The sequence below is a fragment of the Psammomys obesus genome, unplaced genomic scaffold (genome assembly GCF_907164565.1).
Source record: "Psammomys obesus unplaced genomic scaffold, mPsaObe1.curated_primary_1811, whole genome shotgun sequence".
Taxonomy (NCBI): Eukaryota; Metazoa; Chordata; class Mammalia; order Rodentia; family Muridae; genus Psammomys; species Psammomys obesus.
In genome coordinates, this window is record NW_026592510.1 from 3,758,647 (window position 1) to 3,782,515 (window position 23,869).

The 23,869-nt window shown below is 37.5% G+C and overlaps 1 protein-coding gene across 1 annotated transcript in view; it reads right to left on the reverse strand.

The window, feature by feature from the left end:
• Kif20b (kinesin family member 20B) overlaps positions 1–22,435 on the reverse strand; it is a 56,851-nt gene extending 34,416 nt beyond the window's left edge. The window contains exons 1-16 of the mRNA XM_055613708.1: positions 22,375–22,435; positions 20,451–20,598; positions 16,173–16,259; positions 15,976–16,092; positions 14,935–15,073; positions 12,867–13,051; positions 8,275–8,311; positions 7,599–7,823; positions 6,977–7,088; positions 5,903–5,974; positions 5,667–5,813; positions 4,682–4,844; positions 3,613–3,897; positions 2,506–2,645; positions 2,214–2,352; positions 892–1,120 (exon numbers count right to left, since the gene is read on the reverse strand). Of these exons, the coding sequence (XP_055469683.1) occupies positions 892–1,120; positions 2,214–2,352; positions 2,506–2,645; positions 3,613–3,897; positions 4,682–4,844; positions 5,667–5,813; positions 5,903–5,974; positions 6,977–7,088; positions 7,599–7,823; positions 8,275–8,311; positions 12,867–13,051; positions 14,935–15,073; positions 15,976–16,092; positions 16,173–16,259; positions 20,451–20,597 (2,224 nt within the window). The 5' untranslated portion in view covers position 20,598; positions 22,375–22,435. The remainder of the gene's footprint in view (positions 1–891; positions 1,121–2,213; positions 2,353–2,505; positions 2,646–3,612; positions 3,898–4,681; positions 4,845–5,666; positions 5,814–5,902; positions 5,975–6,976; positions 7,089–7,598; positions 7,824–8,274; positions 8,312–12,866; positions 13,052–14,934; positions 15,074–15,975; positions 16,093–16,172; positions 16,260–20,450; positions 20,599–22,374) is intronic.
• Positions 22,436–23,869: the final 1,434 nt, after the last annotated feature.

Here is a 23,869-nt window from a genome sequence, read left to right on the forward strand (position 1 = left end):
GGGGGGGAGGGGGAATGGGGGAAGTGATGGAGGGGGATACGGCTGGGATACAAAGTAAATAACCTGTGATTAATAGAAAAAAATAAAAATTACTAAAAAAAAAAAAAAAAAAAAACCAAATGCCACAAATGGGGGGGGGTAATTTTTTCCCTTTAGAGAGCAAATGAAGTATCAGTTCAAAAGATTCCTTCCTATCTCCAACTATTCTATGTAAAGATTTCATAAAAAAATATAAAAGAACAAATCTAACTTTTTTACAACTTCCTTTAAGATAAAGAGAAGACTCTTGTTTTATTTCTGGGTTGCTTTTCTGTTTATTTGATCTCATTTTGAGAAGTCTTCTCTAATGATTCTGACCTAAAAATAAATATTTAAAAACTACTTTATTTTTATTTCTTGTGTGTGCGCGCATGTGTGCGCATGTGGGTCATGTACACCTGTACATCTGCAGAAGACAGAGGTCAATGTCAAGTTTCCTTCCTTACGCATTGTACTCCTTGTTCTTTTTGAGCCAATCCCTTAACTGAGCTTGGGCTCAATTAACTAGGCTGACTAGTCAGCTAGTTCCAAGGACATGTCCCTGTCTATGTCCCCAGCACTGGGATTACAAACATATGCCGCCATATGCAGCTTGTTTTGTAGAGGGTCTGGGGAATCAGCCTCATGTCTTATACTTACTCCACAGCACCAACTTTATAGAGCTAACTGCCCAGCCCTAAAAAATATTTCGGTAGTAAATCACAATATAAATGGTAAATACATTGAGGTGTTATGTAGTTTAAAGCATTTTCAGGCCACTAAGATTAAAAAGCTGCACAAATCTCTACAGCCGACAACAGCAGTCTTTATGTACTTATAAAAGCCAAATAAGGGTAAACTACATGTACTTACCACTCTCTCTATTTTTTAGTTCTTGCTGGGCTTTAGTTAATTCTTCTTTAGTTTTAGCTAACTCCGCTTTAACTTGATTAAACTTTAGCTGCAAACAAGCAATAGCTTCCTGGGGATCAGCAAGAGATGTAATATATAAATGAGCAAGTTCAGCCTGTTTCTTAATATCAGTGACATCATCTTGAAGAGAACCAATAATATCTTCAACTCCTACATAATTATGAGCTTCCTAAAAATAGCAAAAACCATATGTCTAACATTAACAGCGACTTCACTACATGTGGTACTTTCAAGAGTTTACAAACAGCAAAATCCACAACTCAAAATCCTTTAAGTTACATGATTCCCCCCACACACAATTATAGAAAACTTGTGCTTCAATATTCTTTTCATATAGAATATGAAGTTAATTTCCTCAGGAATATATCATAAATCTCAGTAAGGCATTACAGAGCAATTCTGATTACCTCATTCAAGTATACCTTCAATCACATATTGAGTCTTACATGGCATTTTACAGTAACCTAAGAAAGCAGCCTCCATTTTTATGCCTAAGTCCACATTCCAAGCCATGTTCATATTACAACAGGATGGAATGACGGTGAGAGCCTGGAGATCTTTGGCCCAGACCACAGAATCCAGTGGCTGAGAAACAAAGCACATATTCACAGAAAACAAAAACAATCCCTCCAAAAAAACCCTTATCAGCTTCAGTAGGGACAGCAAAAACTGATCAATTTTCCTTAAGGTACTTTTCTAACAAAAGCAAGTCTTTTCATATCTAAATGTTTCTGTTTTGATCAGAACAACTAAGTAAGTGACTCTTTACAGTCTCCTTTACATCTTTAATTTTTCTTCATAAATTTAAGACATTTCAAAAAGCGGTATTCTGTAAGCCAGCACAAATGACTGTTACTGCCTACAAGCAATAAAATGACTCAAGAAAAACTGAAATGGAAACAAATGCCCCAAGAATTAAGTTTTTCTAAAAACAAAGGTTATCTTTAAACTTTTTGTGTGTCTAGCAAGGTGACACACCTGTCATCTCAGTACGCAGTAAAACAAAATAGGAGGACTGGAGTTCCAGACCAGGCTGGGCTATACATACAATGAAGGCTTGTCTCAGAAACACACCCCAAACACTACCTATTTACCTATAAATTTCCAATAATACTGGTCTCATTACAGTAAAGTAACAAAGTACTATTTTAATTTTAAACATTAATATTTCATAATATTAACACTTCTCATGATTGATATGGGGTATTAAATCCTGGTACCAAAAGCCTTTCTGATTATTCTTAATATTTTCATTGACATACTTCAGTTTCAACTCTCATGGCACAAATTCTACTTGTTGATTCTTCTTGGGTGTCACATTTTTCAACCAAATCTTTGAAGATTGCCAAGCGGCGTTCAGTGTTTTCTTCTAATAACTCCCGTTCCTGAAGAAGTGCCTCCCTTTAAAACATAAATTAATTCCATTAAGAGAGCAATTTAAATAATCATGTGTAACATCTATTTGTGCATTCAGTAATCACCTAACATAAATTAAGAAATAGCTATTAAATAAATAAATCTCAATGCTTGCCAGGTCATGAAGAAATAACTTACTTAAAATCGGCTTCCCGTTGAGTCCAGTACTGAGTGAACTCCTGTGTAACTTCATCTCGAATTTTAAATTCCAATGTTAACTTTTCTTTTTTTTCATTTATTAGTCTTTTTTTCAAGTTTTCTATTAAATCCAACAGTTTCTAAATAAGCAGATATATTTCTTATTAAAGACCAAGTATATCCCACAAGAAATATAACAGACTGTTCAAAGATAGCTATTATAGTTTAGTCAATTATAACTGTGTCCTTTTTAATGGTGCTAATAGGCTTACTGAAAATTATACAACTACAGAGCCCTTAACCTGAAAAATCAAGTGTGCCTCTCCATATTTTAGAAACAACAAACCTATAGATCTGTGTGTGTGTATATATATATACATATATACCTTAAAGACAAATCTGTAAAAAACTGTTTCACTGTCAAGCTAACAAAACATGTACTGTAAAAATCTGAGCATTTATTTTCCACTAAGCACTGTTTAGTAGAGTTATGTCTCATTTCATTTTACCCACACAACTCCATGCGTTTGACGGCACTTTCATAAGCAGGGAACATAAGAACCAAAAGTGTTCTATTCACGGGGAATGGTAACCTATGACTTTAATCCCAGCTCTCAGAAGGAACAAGTGGATCTCTGTGGATTCCAGGCAAGCCTCAGCTACCTAGTGAGACTGTATACAGAAAAAGGAAAAGTGACTCAGAAGTTAAAGTTCTTGCCATGTAAGCATGAGAATAAGAGTTCAGACCCCAGAAACCAAGAACAATCAAGATACAAAGGCTGATGCAGGAGTACACATCATCAAGGCCTCAGATCTCAAGGTTTGGAATGCCTGGCATATGCAATAGCCGAGGACCAGAGAGCTCTCTCAGACGAGGAGAAGGCTATGACCAGCACCAGAGGTTGTCCTGTGATCTCCACAGGAGCACCATGGCACAAGTGCTTGTGTGCTCAAGCTCTCTCTCACACACACACAAACACACTCTTGACATTGACCTCTGACCTCTACATGCACACATTCACATGATTACATATATGCACAAAAAAAGAGGTCAAGAATGAAACCAAACTGCAGAACATATAAGCCAAGAAGAGTTCCTAATGATACCTTGTTCTTATGATTTTTGAAGAGTCTGCATTCCTCTAACGTTTCATCTATGTCTTCATCTGTAAGTTCAGTTTCCATGTCTTGTGTTTCTTCATTTTTTTCTAAACCCTCAACCAAATCTTCATTTTCAACCAGATCTTCTAAACTATTTTCCCATGCAACAGTTGTTCTTTTTACATTTAGTATTTTATTATCCAAATTATTGTCTAGTGATACATCTTGAGAAGATTTAATGGACCCAAAAGACTTCTCTTGAAACGAACTTAAAGAATCAGGAACATACACCTGTTAAAATATCCAACATGACTTTTAGAAGACAAAAGGCAACAACTTTTTCACTGAAGTGAAAGTGTTTCGCTGTGTAGCATCAGCCTGGCTGGAACTCACCTTCCTCTGCTCCCGCATGCTGGAGCTAATGGTGTAAGCTACTGCAACAAGCCTAACTTTGTAAATTAAGGCAAATGACAATACTAAAGCTATGCAAACAAACATTTAAAAAAGAAATTTGCATCACTAAGTGAACTTTGTGGTAAGAAAAGTCTACTTTGCATGCTATCTAGAGCTAACCTCGCCTCTCTGAACTCTTTATATTGTCTCTAGCAAAGACATTCTGATGGCCATCACTCATAAATCAGATGAACAGCACACACCCCATAATTATAATCAATCAATCTATAGTTTACATTTATGACTAATACTTAGTAGTAAATGTCATTTTACTCCTTTCAGGGACAAAGTTCAAGATTTCTCTATGTTTTTCTAGATAATTAAACAATTATAATTTTATTTTCAAATATTTCCTAGGCTTAAAGTAACAGACACAAAATATTACTTATTTCATGGAACTGTTACTTAGACATCGTGGCACACACTTGTAGTATCACACTGAAGAAGCAAAGGCAGGAGGATTTCTGCAATTGCTAGAGCAGGCTGGGCAATAGTGAACCTATCTAAAATAAAATAAAAGGCAAAGCAAACAAAACAAACCACAAATACTCATTCTTTCAAGGAAAGCAGTTAATATTCTATGAGATGTTCATAAATTTAGCATGAATCCAAATACATTTACCTTTTGTGCAATGGTTGAAAACTTCAATACATTGAGTGTTTCATCATAGGCAGAACAACACTGACTAATGTTGATGATCATACAGATTTTCCCTTTACCATTGAAAAAACTTTGGAAATAGTGGGTCAGTTTACTCTCCCGGAAAGGCACATGCTGTTGAAACCTATGGGAAATTTTGAAAACACAGCAAGTTTAAATAAATTTCATATAGGGTTACAAATCAGTATGAGAGCTCTTGCCTAATATATGCCAGGCCAAGAACAGACTCCCAGAATTAAAGAAAATAATAGTCTCCTCAAGCTGGGTTGCTAATAAAAGGTTTACTCACTTCCTCTTGTCTCCCTCTGTTTTAAGAAAAATTGGTAAGAACAATACAATAACCTAGTATGCAAAATGTCAAAAAAAAATCACATTTCACTAAACTGTATTCCCAAGAATAGAGTAATTTTATGACACGTATCATAAAATACCTTAACTAAAGTTGTGAAGGTTAATTAATCTATCATTTAATCACCCTAAAGAGGTGACTAATGCAGAATTCTGTCAGACCTACAAGAATGCACATAATAAACTAGTAAGAGTAAAGCAGCTGCAGGCTGGTGTGTGTAGCTCAGCTGACCAAATGGTTACTTCCAACACACAGGTCCTGATTCAGTCAAGAGCAGCACATGAGGAGATGTGTCGGTGCACATCTGCAATCCCACTTGGGTAAAAGTAGGAAGAATACAAGCTCAGGGTCATCCTCAGTACATGCTGAGTTCAAGGGTAGCCTGGGCTACATGAGACCATGTCTCAGGAACACACACACACAAAGAAGTATGAGATGCTGAAGCAGCACCAGAGACTAAGTGTCAGAGTATGTCTGCTATGAAAAGTAATCACTGCAGTCACTGCGCGAGAAAGTTTGGAGAAAGTACTTTCTAAAGAAAGCTAAGTTAAACACTTAAAAGTTTTTGATATTTATATTTATACTAATGATACTTACTTTGACTTTTCACTGTTCTTTAGAACACTGATACACTTTCCCAGAGTCAAAAGAGAAGTGTTGATATTTCCAGCCTCTCTTAACCTTTCACCTTCATTGTGTGTCTTCATGCTTCGTTCTGAACCAGCAAGATCACATAAAGACAATCTAAGTCAAAGCCCCCCCCAAGAAAAGGTTACTGTAAATTTTTTCAAAATGTTTCAAAATAACTACAATTTAAAGAATGTTCAACTTACTCACTAACTCGAGTTACATGAGGCATTTCAGAATCTTCTATCTGCAATATTCTAATAGTGAATATGCTGTGACTAAAAGAAGGAACACAAAGAGTAAGTATCATCATTCAATTTCAGTGCCTGTATTCTACAGGAGACAACATAGACTTCTTCGCCCTAGTTTAATCTACCGTCAACCACACATACAATTTGCAACTATCGGCCAGATATGTCAGCCTCACACTCCGCTGTCACCAACCAGTGCCCAACTATCTAGCATCACCTTAGCACTTGCCAAACCCCATATCCCTCAAACATTCCCTTCTTGGCACTAACACTCGCTATGCAGCTACTCATGAGAATAAATCAAACAGATCTAAAGTTCAAGGCAAGCCTGGGCTACTGAGTGAGATGCTGTTTAAAAGTAAAGGAAAAAGATGCCTGGAGATGGATCTAGGTGAGTAGAATGGCTGCCTAGTGAACATAAAGGCCCCGGGGTCAATCTCCAAGACTATGGGGGAAAACATGAATGTTCTTACAGAGATCACACTGCTAGTGAAAATACTGAGGTGAACAGCTACATTCTTTGAAAATATACCTAAAGCAAAACAAAAACCTACCCTATACATAGGCTGCTATAGATCATTTTCACCCCATGCCAATCTCAATGTAGAGACAGGGCTTTTCCTCCTTAAGAGAAATTATTTTAAGCATCTCACTGCTAAAGCTTATTCTGTCTCCTACCTCATAATCCCATGCATCATGAACCTCCTCCTTTAAACCCCTGAGACTATGGCCTGAATCATTTTCTAAATGGTAATATTACGGTAAGACATAGAGAAAAGGCCACCACTTAAGCAAATGGGAAAATGATCCAGGAAACTGACATAAAGGGAGAGTACAAATGCTTCAGAAACATCCTGCAAACTGGGAAAACTAATGTTCTGACAAATCAACTACTACTTTTTATCACTAGGTGGCTGTCATGCCTACAAATTCCCAGGACATTTCACAGAAACCCACTGACACATCCATGTAAAGCTATGTGTATTTACACAGAATACTGTGGTTGTCTCAGGACTGTCCCCTACTTACCTTCTGCTAGAAGCACTGTTCAGTTTTGTGAAGGCAACGCTCTGATGCTTCACTCCTAGTTTTAAAAGTCTATACGCTTCTTTAGAATCAGATACCTGAATCCACTGCAGATCTTTAAAAAATAAAGAAGATATGCACTAGTTTAGAAAAAAGTAACATTTGTGTTACCGTATAAACTTTTCAAAGGATTTCCCTAGTACCACATAAAATCTTTCTGCTGGTCACACAACCTAGAACACCAACTGAGCTATTCCTTATTCCACAAGACATGAAAAGATAGGGCTATGAAAACATTTAGTATTTAATGTCACAGAAGACTAGTAACATTTTTACAGTTCTAAATACAAAGTAAAATAATAAGTATTAGAACACCCTATATTTTATCACCATGAATAAAATTAACATTCAAGCAAAAACAATCATGCTAAACCCTTTTCTACTCAATTATAATAAACATAAAAAAAAACATACTTCCAAAGCACAAACTAATTATTTTCTTGATGTTAATACTGGACAAAAATACCAATTTAAAAAGAAAATAAACTTCCTCTTTGTTATCTATAGCTATCACAAAACCTAGAAGTGAACTTTGGAACAAAAAATAAAATGTTTGCTTATATACCTTTTATAAAAGAATAGCCCTTTACATCTTGGGAAAGGCGTAGCATCTTTCTCTTTTGAAACTTAGATGATACAGGAACAAATAAATCATAAATACATTCATTGTAAATCTCAAAGAAAGAAACCCACACAGAATACTTTATATTATCCACATTCAGGCTAGATTGGTCACAATTATTCATGGATTCTTCAAAATCTGGGATAGTCAAGGAGTTTGTTAAGCTTCCTATAACAAAAGAGCACAAACAAACAAAGGCATAAAGTTAAAACCTTGACTAAAAATGAAACAGACTCCTAGACTCCATAATCACTTTACTGTCTACACTGAAACATTTTAGGGAAGAAAGGAAAAAAATATCTGTGGCAATCAAAGCTTAGTTTCTTTTAGTCTTACTTCTTTTTGAAGTAATAAGGAATCAAATACAAATTAATATAAAAGAAAAAGAATAAGAACAATTCCCTAATCCAATATTAAAGTTAGAGTCAAAGTAGACACATTTGTGATATTAAGTATAAATGAAACTATACAGCCTCTCAGTTCACAAAGCTGTGTATCTCTTTGTAGGTACTATAGGTACTACATCATCAAAAAATTAAAACTGAGAGTGACTTTGAAAATAAAACCTTTCAAATGTATTTCATAAGTAAGTTAACATAAGGGAGAAAAGAATCCTTACCACAAAGAATGTCATAACTGTCATTATGTATAGTAACCTAAAAAAAAAAGTTTAAACACACTTTTTATTAAAAGTTAAATAATTTAGATTTTAATTACTTATTCAACTAAGCCATTAACTAATTCATAACCTTTCAATTACTTAATTCAATGATTTCTGTTTATAGTTTATTTCCTAGCTACCAGCATCTCATAATGAGAAATTTGGCAAGTATCAAGTAAGAATATCTTGTTATATATCTGTCAACTAGATATAACTGCAAATATGTAAATATGCCCTATACTTAATTTATATTATAAGATGATTTTACATATAATTAAAGATTACTTATAAAAATTTGATGGATATTTAACATTAATAGATTTAAAATAACTTAATTGTTCCTTTATTATTAAACATATGGTTATTTACAAAATTTTATCTGTAAAAAAATAATGCTATGAAGAACATCTTTATATATTTCATTCTAGATGCTTTATATAATAAAATACATAACAACAACAAAACTGATAGACAACAAAATAAGTTTCAAAGCTCCCAGTGTTAGTTAATACACTAGAGCCAAACTCCTGTAAACATATCATAAGCAAAGCTTAAAAAGAATACCTGTTTAGATTTTCATAGATTAGTATCTTTTTTAAGTGGATAACTCAGTAAGGAATTAAGCAATGATTTTCATTTTTTTATGTATTACTTATGCAATACATGCATAAGTAATACATGCAATATTTACGGAAAGACCTCCATAATTCACTAAAATACCATTTTACTTCTTGAGACCGTATTTGAACCTCAATGATCAAATAAACCAACTTTCCTTCCTTCCCTCTTTCACCTTTACACTTTTAAAAATTTTGTGTATGTGTATGTACATTGGTTTGTGCACTGAATACGGTAACAGAAGAGGTCATCAGATTTCCTGGAACCAGGTTTACACTCAAGGTCAACATTAACTGCTGAGCCATCTCTCGAGCCCCTTCTCTATCATTTTTTTCAAGATGAGTTTTGCTATGGATGAACTGAAACAAACAACCATCCAACCTCAGACAACCAAATGATAAAATTACATACATATAAGACTACACTTGACCAAATCATATTACCACCACCACCCTGATTTCTAGTATTTAATATCTAAGATTTATTTTATTTTCTGTGTATGAGTGCTCTTTCTGAACTTTATGTACACCATTTGTATGCCTGGTGTCCCAGGAGGTCAGAAGAGGATGTCAAATCCCCTGGAACTGAAGGTACAGATGGTTATGAACGGTTGTGTGGGTGCTGGGAATTGAACCTAGATCCACTGCAAGAGCAACAATTGCTCTTAACCTCTGAGCCATCCCTCTAGACCTCAATGTTTGTTTGTTTGTTTGTTTTTGAGGCAGGCTCTAATGAAGCCCAGGATGGCTTCAAAGTTGCTAATGTATGTAGCAGAGGATGCCCTTAAAATTCTGATCTGCCTGCCTCTGCCTCCTAGTTGGCAGGACTACAAGTATATGCACCATGCCTAGTTTTATGCAGTGCTAGGGCATGAATCTAGAGCTATGTGAATGCTAGACAAACACTAACAGAAGAATCACATCTCTACCCCTTAAATAGATTTTTATTTCTTTCAACTCCAATTTGTGCTATCCACACACTTATGGATGTAGGGCCATCCACTTAAGCATGGTTGACTGTTTATGGACCCCACTCCTAAGGAAACGGACACTACCCCCAAAAGACATCAGTTGTCCACAGATACTCAGTTGCAATGGGAGGCTCACAAACCTCCTTTCCCACTCATACTAGTGTCTTGACTAGTTTAATTTTATCCCAGCAACCACAACTGGATATGAACTAAAGAGTACAGAGGACCTATCGCATCCAAAAGACACTTTTTTTTGGTCTTTTCCAAGCTTTGGTTCTTATAATCTTTTTGTTCCCTTGTCCAAAATAGGCCCTGCTTCTTGGAGAGGGAGGTGTGAAATACATGTTTTACGTGTGGCTGAGTACCCCACTGATATTTACTTTCTGTCCTTTGAACAATCTTAAATTGAAACAGAACTGGGGAGTGGGGAGAGCACAACTGAACAGATGACTCAGTTGTTAAAAGCACTGGCTGTTGTTGCAGAGTACCCGGGTTTGGGTGCCAGCACCAAGGTGGCTCATAACCACCTTTAACTCCAGTTCTGAGGGATCTGAAGCCCTCTTCTGGCCTCCTTGGGCACCAGGCAAGTACACAGTATATACATACATACATGCATGCATGCATGCAGACACTCACACATAAAATAAAAGATAGAAGTCTTTAAAAATATAGAGATGAAGAAGGATTTTGCTATGTTTTCCAGGCTGGCACTAAATATCTACATTCAAGGAATGCTCCTGCCTCAGGATCTGGAGTAATTTAGAACTACAGGCACAGGCTACCAGACCCAACTGATGACCACTCCTACAGTCTTAAAGAGGAAAATCATTAACATTTTTAAAGTACCAATTAAAACAAATTAATGGGGATTTTTTTTTATCTTTAACAATATCTGAAAATTTAAAACCCAGAAAGACAGAAGATAAATTTACTTTGAAATTCTTTGAAACTAATAAGGTACTATCTTACATAAAATAGCAACCCTCCATAGCATACTGTGTATTTACTTTTCTATTTGTCAGTCTATACAATAGTTTGAAAGTTCCCACTAAATTTTATGTTGGAAAAGAACCTCCACTGTGGATTACTGGGAGGCCAGGCACAGTGGTTCACTCCTTTAATTTCAACACCAGCAGTTAGAGGCAGATCTTTGTGAGTTCAAGACAAGCCTGGTCTACATAGCAAGTTCCAAGCCAAAGCTGCAGTGATTAATGGTTTATTTCAAACTGGTGAGCTATAAGGCCTGTTTGGGCCTGTACTCCTCTGCCACGTGATACCCTAGATCACCTTGAGATTTTGTATTAAGTCCACAGTAACAAGAAGCCCCCCACTATCTTGTAACTTCCTGGATCCAGGGTCAGTGAAATGCCTCAGAGGGAACAGGCACTTGCTGCCAAACCTGATAATCTAAGTAAGATAGATACCCATGACCCTCGTAGTGAGTCATAGTAAGATAGATACCCATGACACACATACTCGTATAATTTTCCTACAACCTTCACAGACAGACAGACACACACACACACACACACACACACACACACACACACACACACACTTTTTTTAAAAAAGTCCCAGATTACAGTGCATTAATAAAGATGTACACATCAATGAAGATTAAAAAACAAATAAAAGCCAGTGAGGTGGCTCAGCAGCTAAAGCATTTGTCACACAAACCTGATGACCTGATTTTGATCCCCAGAAACAAGACCAGAAAGAAAGTACCAACTTTCCAAGTTGTCCTCTGACTTCCACACATGTACCTTGGCACATGTGCACCAGCATTCTCACATACACAACACACACATAAAAAATTATGTGTGTAGGTACATATTTAAAGCAAAATAAACAAGAAATCAACAAAACTAAATCTCCAGCCCTTATGACTTATTTTAACAAATGAGTTCTTAAGAAAAGAATAAATCAAATGGCAAAGAACACCTGAAAATTCACAGGAAAAAAATTCTAAGATGTAATAATTAACTCATTTATAAAGAAACATAAACAGCTGAGCTGAGACCATTGTTTAAGTGACTACCTACAGACTTGTAAATCACTCTCAGGGCAAAGTGTTGCAGCACATGCTTGTAATCCCACCATAGAGTGAAGGCAAGTAGACAGAGAGTCAAAGGCCATGAAAGGAACAGAAAGTGTTCACTCTTAATCTCTTGAAATTAACAGGAAATATATTCGAAATAGAATGTTCCCTCACTGAAGCACTGACTACTAGGTTCATTGGTACAAAATTAGATTTTGAAGCTGTTTGTTTTTTAAGGAAATAAGTAAGTTAAATACACAAATTTAACTGCTAATAGACACCAATGTTTGTACTAAGATTTAAGTCAGACTTATCCTAAATGAGAAACGTTATTTAAAATAATAATAATATTTCTCTTCTGTTTAAAAGAAAAACTGTATTCTACATCTAACAAAAAGGGAGTGAGAATGTAGCTCAGTGTTACAGCGCTTACCATATAAGTGCATCTGAGAGCCTGGCTCAAATAACCAGTATCAGAAAAATAAAATGTGAAGACACTGCATATGTATATTCATTTCAGAGAGACAGAAAGCTCTCTGCATGAAGCAGGTATGTAGTACATCCAGTAAGTCTAGCACTCAGGAGGCAGAGGCAGGAAAACTGCAAAGTTGAGGTCAGCTGAGCTTAAGGAGCCTGTCTTAAGAACACTTCATTTTTTACATTCTTTTAATTCTTTTTATTTGTATTATTTTCAGATTAATATTTAATAAATATTTTAAAAGTAAAATACTAATCCTATAGCAAAACAGACCATTTCTACCTAATATTGCCATTTGCTGCCTTATTTTTTTTTCCCTGAAAACAAAAAAAAAGCCACCAAGACCAAAAACAGATTACAGTATACAGGTTAAAATTATCCTAAAAGTTTACAAACAAACAAAAAAATTCATGATTTTTATTTTATGTACTAAAATATTGACGTACCTCTTTAATTTGTCGCAGCAATGCATTTTTGTTAGCACTTTCCTCTTTCTCCTGATCAGATGATAGCCGTAAATATTCTCTACATCTATGGGGTTTGAAGTTCATCTTCATATATAGTCTTTCCTGAAGAGTATCAAACAATACATTCAGTGTTCTAGGCAGAATGCCAATGTTTTCATCTGTGCCTATAAAAGGATAGGAAAAAGGCAACTTTTTTAGATTAACAAAGTCCCTTTTAGTACTAATAAGCAAGCTAAGGAATTATTCTATCATTATAGTCTTTACTGTATTATCAACATATTTTGATTCAATAGGAAGAATTTTTACACTCAGATCTAGTCCTAATATTATGATTTCCTATCACCCATAATTACAAAATAAAATACGAAGTGTCTCATTTATTCCATGCTAATTCTCTGAAGCATATCTCAATTCTTAAAAATATTTAACTTTCTATCATAGGTATAAAAACTTTTATATATATCTGAATTAAATACTATCAGCAACATATGTGACACGCTTACAAAAACTGAGAGGACTTCCAGATAAGAGGGCTAGAAGTTGTGTGTGTGACCAGGTTAAGGTGGTCCTTAACTTCCTTAGGACAAGAAAAGGATAAATGCACCTGGGAAGGTGGTACAATTTGTAAAGTCTTTTGTCCAGCAACAAAATGAACATCACTATGTTCAGGGAAATAAGCTAAATGCAGAAACCAAGTGTGTGTACTTCTCATATGTAAAATCTAGATTTAAATTGAAAAAGACAGAGAGAATATCAGCAGGAAAAAAAACTGTGATATTAAAAAGATATTAAGGAAAGAGAAGGCAAAAAGAGAGGGCTATAGACTATACACACACACACACACACACACACACACATTTTATATCTATAACATATAAGCAGAAGGAAAGACTATTTGAGAGAAGGAAGAGGACCAGAAAAGGACAGCTTGGGGGATGGGTGAATGATAAAGGGGGAAATGAAAAGAACAAATTACAATGACATATGTATGAAAATGGCAAAATGAAACCAATACTTTTATGTTGTTGTCTAAGATAAGGTTTCACTGTGTAGCTCTGGCCAGCCTGGAACTCACTACATAGACCAAGCTGCCCTGCAACTCAAAGAGCAGCCTGCCTCTGCCTTTTAAGTGCTGGAACTAAAGGAGCACACTAACATCTTCAGCTCCAATACTTCTTACACAAACTTGCTTAAAAGCCTTCAGAACATAGACATATACGCAACAGTTAACAGGTTCAGCAGGTTATGCTTACATATGTATATGTGATAGTGTGAATAGGAATGGTCCCTATAGACTCATGCGTTTGAAAGTTTGACCCATAGAAAGTGGCACTATTAGGAGATGTGGCCTTGTTGGAGGAAGTGTGTCACTGTGGGGGTGAGGGAGCTTTGAGGTCTCAGAAGCTCAAGCCTGCTCTCTGCTGCTGTGGATGTCTAACTCTTAGCTCTGTCTCCAGCACCATGTCTACCTGCACACTGCCATGATCCCCACCATGACGATAATGGACTAAACCTCTGAACTGTAAGTCAGCCCCAATTAAATATTTTCCTTCATAAGAGTGGCCATGGTCATGGTGTCTCTTCATAGCAATAAAAACTCTAAAACACATATAATTTAACAATAATAATTTAAAAAAAATAAGGTCATGAATTTGAGAAGGAACAGTTTAAAGGATATAAAACGTGCTGGACAGGAAGAAATGATGTGATTATATTCTTTAAATAAAAAATTTAGTAAAAGTAAAAAATATGGACTAGATGAAGGAAATATAACTACAGGCAATTATGAAAACACTGTGGGGCTAGAGCAATGGCTTGCAGTGGTTAAGAGCACTGGCTGCTCTTCCAAAAGACCAGGCTCAATTTTCAGCACCTACATGGCAGCTTACACCTGTCTGTAACTCTAGTTCCAGAGATTCTCACTCCCACAGACATATATGCAGGCAAAACAACAATGAATATAAAATAAAAATAAATTTTAACAAGATAATACTGAATAAATACTAATGAATCTTTTTCTTTTCTAGTCAAAATAAACAATATTTACCTTGAAATGTATATGTTTTTCCAGAATTAGTCAGCCCATATGTGAAGATCAGCCGATTGTGTCCTTTCAAGAGGTCTTTTACTGGTTCCATAATGCAACCCAGAAAAAACTCTTTCTGTGAAGTTTCAGGTCCAAAAACCTGTAACAGCATTTTTAAGATATGACCCTTAAGAAAATTCATGTTCCGAAACTATCAAACATTGGCTTTGAAATATTTATTCAAAACAGGTACCATATCTCAAACCACAAAAACACACCGACAGGCATTTAACTGCTATCAAACAAATCTTTAGGGCAGAAGCTTCAAAGCTGGAAAAATGACTCAACAGGCTTACCTGCCAGCAAGGCTAACCACCTGATTAGGTCCCTGAAAAGCACATGGAAAGAGGAACGCCTTTTGCAAGGTCCTTCACATGTGCACTATGGAAGGCACATACAGTAAGTAAAATTTAACTACAAAATAACTCTAAGATAGAAATCTCACACACTCAGCCAAACGATTTTTCTTCAGTTTTAAAGACCATTTTTCAATAGACTAAAAAGGTCAGTGAAGGTCAGGCATGGTGGCACACGCCTGTAATCCCAGTACTTGGGGAGGGAGAGGCAGGCGGATCTCTGAGTTTGAGGCCAGCCTAGTCTACAAAGTGAGTCCAGGACAGCCAAGGTTACACAGAGAAACACTGTCTCAAAAAATCAAAAAGGTCAATGAAGTGATTTATTCAAGGTCAATAAAGTGATTTACTCACTTTAAATAATAAGTGTACAGACACCAGTCTTAGTTTCAGGAAAAAAATTGGCAAAGACTGAAGTTCTATGAGCACAGAGTATGAACTTCAGTGCACACAATTATACAGCAAGTGAGCCCAAGCCAAGTCTCACCCAATTAAAAGAGAAGTAAGAAGCCACGGGGCAAGGAGCAGGCAGCTGGGATGGACGTTTGGGACAGGGTATGTGCTTTACATGTACAAGGCACTCAGTCCACTCTATAGTTCCCCACAGCCCTCACACACAATTCCTCAGGTTCCCAGGGTATTTACTTACCCTAGAAAAACTGAATTTCTGTGCCATGTGCCCAGAGCTCTTCTCACTTAACTGGCCAAGGATGCTTTGAGGATCTTTCAGCAGAACAGTCTGTGAATCTAGAACTTGCACACAGCCCTAGAAAGAATACCCATACTAAGAATAGCATTTGTTGAATGAAAGCAAAACATTAAAATATAACTAAATTCAACACAAACCTCAGCCTCATGTTCTTTTTCTGACTGTGTAAATGGTCTTATTCGAAGACAAACTCGGAGGTAATTTTTAGATCCCAAACTGTTTGACTAAAAGAAAAAAAAAAGAGAGAAAGAAATAAAACAAGCCATTTATTAAAAAGTACAGGAACATAACTTTTCAGAGATTAACTGTCTTTATATGAATGATCGCTTATATAATGATCTACAGAATTTTTATTGTTACTAACCTTTATAGGTTTTGTTTCTTAGTGTTTCTACAACCAAGGTCTTGTTCCATGGCTGAAGCTGGCCAAAGATTCACAATTTTTGATGGAAGTGCTGTCTTTTGTTTTGTTTTATTTTTTTTCGGGGGGAGGGGATGTCTTGGATAACACATGGAGTTCGGAGGACAACTTTCAAGAGTTGGTTCTCTCCTTCTCCTATGTGGGCCTTAAGGATCAAACACTGGTGTCCAGGCATCAACAATTCCCTTTAAGCTGTGAACCAGCTACTCAATCATGATTCTTGTATATCAGCCTCTCAGGTACTGAGATTGATTATAGCCCTGCACCATTATATTTTTAAACTACTTTGTAAATTAAAAAAGAAAAAGAAAATTGGGCTGGGCTGGATGGTGGTGGTGCAGAGGCAGGCAGACCTGTGAGTTTGAGGCCAGCCTGCTCTACAAAGTGAGGTCCAGGCTTGCCAGAGCTACATAATAACACCCTGTCTCAAAAAAAAAAAAAAAAGGAAGGAAAATGGGGGAAGGCCAGCTTAGAGATTAACAGTGTTAGTGTTCTTGCAGAGGACCTGAGATCAATTTTCAGAGCTCACTACCACCTATAATTCTAGTTTGAGGATCTGACACCTTCTTCTGGACCTCCTAGAGCACCAAAAAAGCATGGTGTACATATATACATTCAGGCAAAACACTCAGAGACACATGAAATAAATCCTAAACAAGCAAAACAGAAATACAACAAATCTAGACACCTAAACTCCCAGCTACTTTGACGATAAAACAGGAATATCAAAACTTGAATCCTGCAAGTTATACACAAAAGTTCAAGGCCATCCACATTCATAAAAGAAACATCAATAAAGCTTAAATCACACATCAAACCCACACATTAATAGTGGGAGACTTCAACACCCCCCTCTTACCAATGGACAGGTCATCGAGACAGAAACTAAACATAGAAATGATGAAACTAAACATTATGACTCAAATGGCCCTAACAGATATCTACAGAACATTTCACCCAAACACAAAAGAATATACCATCTTTTCTCAGCACCTCAGACCTTCTCCAAAATTGACCATATAGTCTGTCACAAAGCAAGCCTCAAAGAAAACTGAAATAACTCCTTGTTCTTATCAGACCAAGGATTAAAGCTGGACTTCAACATCAACAGAAACAACAGAACTCAGTGACCACTAGGAATCAGGGAAGAAAGAAAGAAAGAAATTAGAGACTTTCTGGAATTCAATGAAAATGAAAGTACAACATACTCAAACTTAGGGGGCACAATGAAAACAGTACTACCAGAAAAGTTCATAGCACTAACCGCCTTCGCCAGACCCAGGCTTGGTGGCACAGCCTTTAATGCCAGCTGAGTGCAGAGCGAGCCAGAGCTCTGAGTTCCAGGTCAGCTGGTCTTCTATACAGACAGCCTTCAAAAAACCAAAAATATATATAAAATAAAAAAGAAATTGGGGAGATCTCATAGTAGCAATTTAAAAACAGACCTGAACAAAAAGAAGCAAACACACAAAAGAGTAGACTATAGAAAATAATAATCAAACTCAGGGCTGAAACCAATAAATTAGAAACAAAGAACAAAGAATCAACAAAACCAAGAGCTACTTCTTTGAGAAAACCAACAAGATAGAGAAACCCTTGGACAAAGTAACTAAAAGGCAAAGAGAATATCAAAATTTTCAGAAATGAAAAGGGGGGCAAAACAACAGATACTAAGGAAATCCAAAGACTCATTAGGACTTACTTCAAAAAGCCTGTACTCCACAAAATTGGAAAATCTAAATGAAATGGATGACTTTCTTGATAGATACCACTTACCAAAGTTAAATCAAGATCAGTAAACAACAATAAATAGACTTATAACCCCTAAGGAAATAGCTTCTGTAAGGCAAAGGACACTGTCAACAGAAAAAAAAGGCAGCCTACAGATTGGGAAAATATCTTCACCAACCCTATATCCAACAAAGGACTAATATTCAAAATATATAAAGAACTCAAGAAATTAAACACCAACAAACCAAATAACCCAATTAAAAAATGGGGTACAGATCTTAACAGAGAATTCTTAAAAGAGGAATCTCTAATGGCTGAGAAGCACTAAAAGAAATGCTCAGTGTCATTAGCCATCAAAGAAATGCAAATCAAATTGACTCTGAGATTCCATCTTACTCCAGACAGAATGGCTAGATCAAAAACTCAAGTGATTCCCTGCACTCTGCCCAAAGTTTAGCTATGAGCCTCAGTATCTGCTTTGATCCCCTGCTGGGTAGAGTCTTTCAACAGCCCTCTGTGGCAGGCTCCTGTCCTGTTCCCTGTTTTCTCCCTCTTCTGATGTCCATCCTATTTGCCTTTCTGAGTAAGGATTGATCATCTTACCCAGGGTCCTTCTTCTTGCTTAGCTTCTTTAGGTGTACAGATTTCAGTATGTTTATCCTATGTCTACTATCCGAACAACCTTGCTTGGCCCCAGAGGAAGACAATGCAGCCAGTCCTTATGAGACCTGAATGGCTAGGGTCAGATGGAAGGGGAGGAGGACCTCCCCTATCAGTGGACTTGGAGAGGGGCAAGGGTAGAGATGAGGGAGGACGAGATTGGTAGGAAATGAGGGAAGGGGCTACAGCTGGGACACAAAATGAACAAAATGTAATTAATATTAAAAAAAAATTTTTTTTTTTAAGTATTTGCAGTATAGGGACCAAAAAAAAACAAAAAAACTCAAATGACAGCACATGTAGGCAAGGATGCTGGGAGTGCAAACTTATACAACCACTTTGGAAATCAATCTGGCACTTTGTCAGGAAACTGGAAATAGTTCTACTTTATGCCCCAGTTATACCACTTCTGGGCATAAACTCAGAAAAGGAAATAAGACATCTAAAGTAGATGGAGGGAGCATGAAAAAGAAATAGAAGATAAAAGATAAAAAAGAAAGGAGTTCACTACTGTAGCATGATACAAATTAATTCTGCAAAAATCAACAACTGTTATCTACAACGGGATCAGTTATTTTTAAATGCAACACCATTCACAAGAATATTAAAAATTCTAAAACAGAAATAGATGAGAGAAAAGACCTACATGCACTGAAAGCTACAAATCACTATGCAGAGAAATTAAAGACATGGTTTGCTCACTATTTGGAACACTCAATCCTGTTATGATGAATGTTTCTCAAACTGATACATAGATTCAATGCATTCAATTATTTTCTTCCACAAAGCTTATATGAAAAAAACTGACAAACTCATTTTAAACCTCATATAGAAAGGTAAAGTATAAATTACATAGAATCCTGCTGAGCAATTCTGAAAAAGAAGCAGTGCTACTACCTGACTTCAATGTTTATTTTTCATGCTTCATGAACTGGACATTTCCTACTACCAGAAAGATTTACTGGTGACACAGGCTGAAAACCTTCAGCTGATGATTTCCGAGGTGACCCTGCTTTCCTATGACCATATCAGCTGTTTACTGGATGAGAAGCATTTTGGAATATTTGCATCACAATAGACACACTGCAATTTCAGACCCAGAGCAGCATAATAAAGTATATATTTCAATCAATTAAGCTACATGAATATCCCACCATTAGCTTAATCACCAAAGAATTAAAACCTGAGCTTTCTTATTTAATTTTTTTTCAAATTTTTTTTTTTTCCAGTTTAGGACAAGGATATAGACATGCTAAGTTCTTTATACCCACTGTTTGAAAAGGAACTGTTATGTGTTTCTTTTGTCCCAAGGCTTCACTGAAAAGCCAAGATACAGCTGGGCAGTGATGGTGCAGACCCTTGAACCCAGATGAGTTCAAGACCGGCCTGGTCTACAGTTCGAGTTCTAGCAGAGCCAAGGCTACACAAAGGAACCCTATCTCAGGAAAAAAGAAGGAAAGGGAAAAAAAAAAAAAAAAAGGTGGAGGAGAAAAGCCAAGATACAAATCTGCTTTAAATCTAAGTTTATGGAAACTGTTTGTGACATAAACATGTTTTTCCTGGAGCACAATAATCAGCAGCTTTTTTCTTACATTGTACTTACCCCAGGGTTTGAGGCGACTAAGGAAAACTCATGAGAGAGATCAAGCTTAACACCATCAAAATTGATTTCCGAAGGCCTTGAAACTGGGTCAGCACTAAAAACATAAGACGGTCTAGGCAACACATCTTGATTCAAGTGAGATTCCATTCTGTAACAAGAGCAGCAACCCATTTAGGCAACCTTAATAAATCAGCACATAAGTCACCCACAATCGAAGTGTACACTCCAAGGAACTTGCTGTAATTAGGTTTGTAGCTTGCCTATCATGCACAAAACCCTGGGTTCCATCCCAAGCATAAACAAGGTCTGGTGGCATGGACCTATAATCCCAGCACTAGGGGGTTGGAGGAGAAAAATCAGAAGTTCCAAGTCATCTTAGCTACACAGTCTAGACCAAAGACCTTGTCTCAAAGACAAATAATAATAATAATAAATAAAAATAAAAATAGGTTGGACATGACAGCATGAGCCCACCCCACCCAGGCTCCAAGGCCAAAGCAGGTGGATCTCTGTGAGTTCTGAGACCAGCCTGATCCATATAGTGAGGCCTTGTCTCAAATTAACTGATTAATATAAAAAAATAATTTCTACAATCCAACCCACTACTGCTCCTCCCCTCTCCCCCCCCCCAAAAAAAAAATACATTAGATTTCAGGGAAAGAAAACATTAGACTGCTTCATTTACAGTGCTATGACCTGTGAAAAGACAAAAGGCCAAATTACATCTATAGATTCTGAATACACTAGTATTGAGCACTACCTACAACTATTCATATAATACATTTTTGTAGATATTTTCATCCAAAGACATGTCATGAACAAATGCAATTAGTAAAAGAAGAACGTATGAAATGTTCACTTGGCCTGAAACTGTCCTCTGAGAAATCAAACAGAGACCATGGGATGAATTAAGATCTTGTGCTATTTTCATTCCTCAGTATCTTCTGAAAATTTTTGCAAACCAAAGGTTAACACTTAGGACTGAAACTCAGTTATCTGCAAAATGACTTTCAATTTGATTTCTTCCAAGTCTAAGTAAAAAGTGAAACAATGCATATAAACTTTGCATTTAAAATTGAGAATTGGGCCCAGACAGTAAGCAGAGTGCAACTCTGAGCACCCGAAGCTCTGGAGTCCATGGCCTGGGACCCCACAAAATAAAACAAATTAATATTAACAATATTACAAAGAATTAGTAACGGACACATCACAAGTGTTGAACTAATGTGGAATAATGCTATCACTTAACTATTCAATCTGAATTGAACATCAAATCCCTACAGTGTAAACCTGACCCGCCCCCCACAATCAACATTGATATATTTAAGAATCTACACATGCACAATACCAGAGATAAAAGGACACTTCTCTCTTATTTCTCAAAGCATCTAGCAGTGATTCCCAATTTAAGAAAATGGGCATTGGATCACGTTTCTTGACTCTTCGCGGCAGGCTCAAAATATACGTCAACACAAGCGCCCACCTAAAACTGGTTCACTTCCCATTTTCTTTATACACACATAAAACCCAAATAAACTTATTTCCTAGCCACAAAGTGATGTGACATTAAAAAAAAAAAAAAAAACACCACTGGGCTCTGCCTAGAAAGAGACCTTGTCACGTGCCGAAACAACTGCTAACCTCCGGAATTCGGGCAGCCAGATGTGGCGAAAGTCTTTTTCCTAACCTATACAAGTATTGGTGCCTTTGAACCTAACGTGGACCATCTTTAAAGGACCAGGAAACCGAGGCCTAGAGAGATCACCTACCCAAAAGGTGCGGCTCAGTCCCCCCTTCGGCAGCCCGGCTCCTAGACTACGGGCGTCACGAGCCCCGTCAACGCTGACCCGGCCGCGGCGGCGCAGTCTCAGGCCGTCTGTGCAAGCAGCCACCCTCTGCACCCACGTAAGCGTCAGCTCCTCACCTGTAGCATCGCCTGTCCCTGACACCGACCGGCAGCTCCAAAACCTCCCCCGTTTTCAAATTCAAACAATGGCGGCCAGGGCCCGCACTGAACCCTGGGAGTGGGCGGAGCTTCCGCGGAGGCCGGGGGAGCGGCGCTAGCTCGCGGCCGGGCTCCGGAAACGGCTTTCAAACCTGGGGGCGGGACTTAGTGCTCCGGGCGACCAATGGGCAGTGGCAGGCTCGCGGCGGCTGGGCTCGGCGTTTCTCGTGGCCGTCGGAGGTGTAACGCTTCCTTCGGTACGCAGACCGCTGATTGCGTCCTTTAGGCCGAGGTGAAGGCGACCCCGACCTGAGGTCGCTGCCGCCGCCTTGACTTCCGCGACGCCCCCACCCCACCCCCCGGGAGCGGAGAAATGGCGAACTCGACACCTCAGAGTCCTGTCGTTCCGGGGCCAGAAGGGACCTGGGACCGGTGTCACTCCCCTCGCCGAGTGACCTTACTTTTGGTCGACCACGGCCCTCGGGAAATTAAACAGACTTTTCTCAAAACACATTTTAGGAGGATTTTCTTGATCCCTTCGCCCCTTTGGCTTTGAAAGTGTAAATCAGCTTCCGCTGAGAGTCGTTGTGCTGTTACCGGTTTTATTAAAAGCAAGGTCTTTACAGCGCCCAAAATGTTCAGTGCCCGAGCATCCTTCTCTGCTTCCCTAAAGTAATCCTGTGTGTGAGGGCGCCACTAATTCACTAATACATTCGTGTGACAAGAATTTGCTGAGGCTAGACTAAGCTTTGAATAAAAATTAATGCCAAAGTAAACTGGGTGTTTACCTTGTGGCCCCGCTGGCGCTTAGTTTATTAAGATGGAGTGTTTGGTCCAGAGAACAACCCTTTAAAAGGTTGCTGTCGTCCCATTTCATACATTCTAGGTTAACGGACACGAGCAAATGGAACTGAAATTTGAATTCAGCTGAAGAGTTTTATGATCACATTTTCAGCTATTTTACCCGACTAAAAGCAGTTTCGGAGCACTTGCTTGTCTTCCACCACTGTCCACTCTCTAACTTCTCACTTTCATTCAATTTGTCCTACACACACACACACAGCAATCAAATTTGATAGGAACTAGTTTTAAATAGAGAAGTGGATGCAAGAGCAAAAGAAAAAAAATTAACAAAGAAATGGAAATATGAAAGGAGAAAAGACCAAAATATAAACTTTTTTCCTTTCCAGGATGGAATTTAAGTTGTGGGTTTCTTTGTTTGTTTGTTTGTTTGGTCGGTTTGGTTTTTGGTTTTTCTGTGTAGCCTTGGCTGTCCTGGACTTGCTTTGTAGATTAGGCTGGCCTTGAATTTACAGAAATCAGACAGCCACTGCCTACCTGAATGCTGGGATTACAGGCGTGCACAATACACCCAGCTTAATTTTGTTTTTTGTTTTTTAATTAAAAGGTCCTTTCTCTGTTGCCCAGGCTGGCTTCAAACTCCGTATCTTTCTACCTCAGCCTCCTCTTTCCA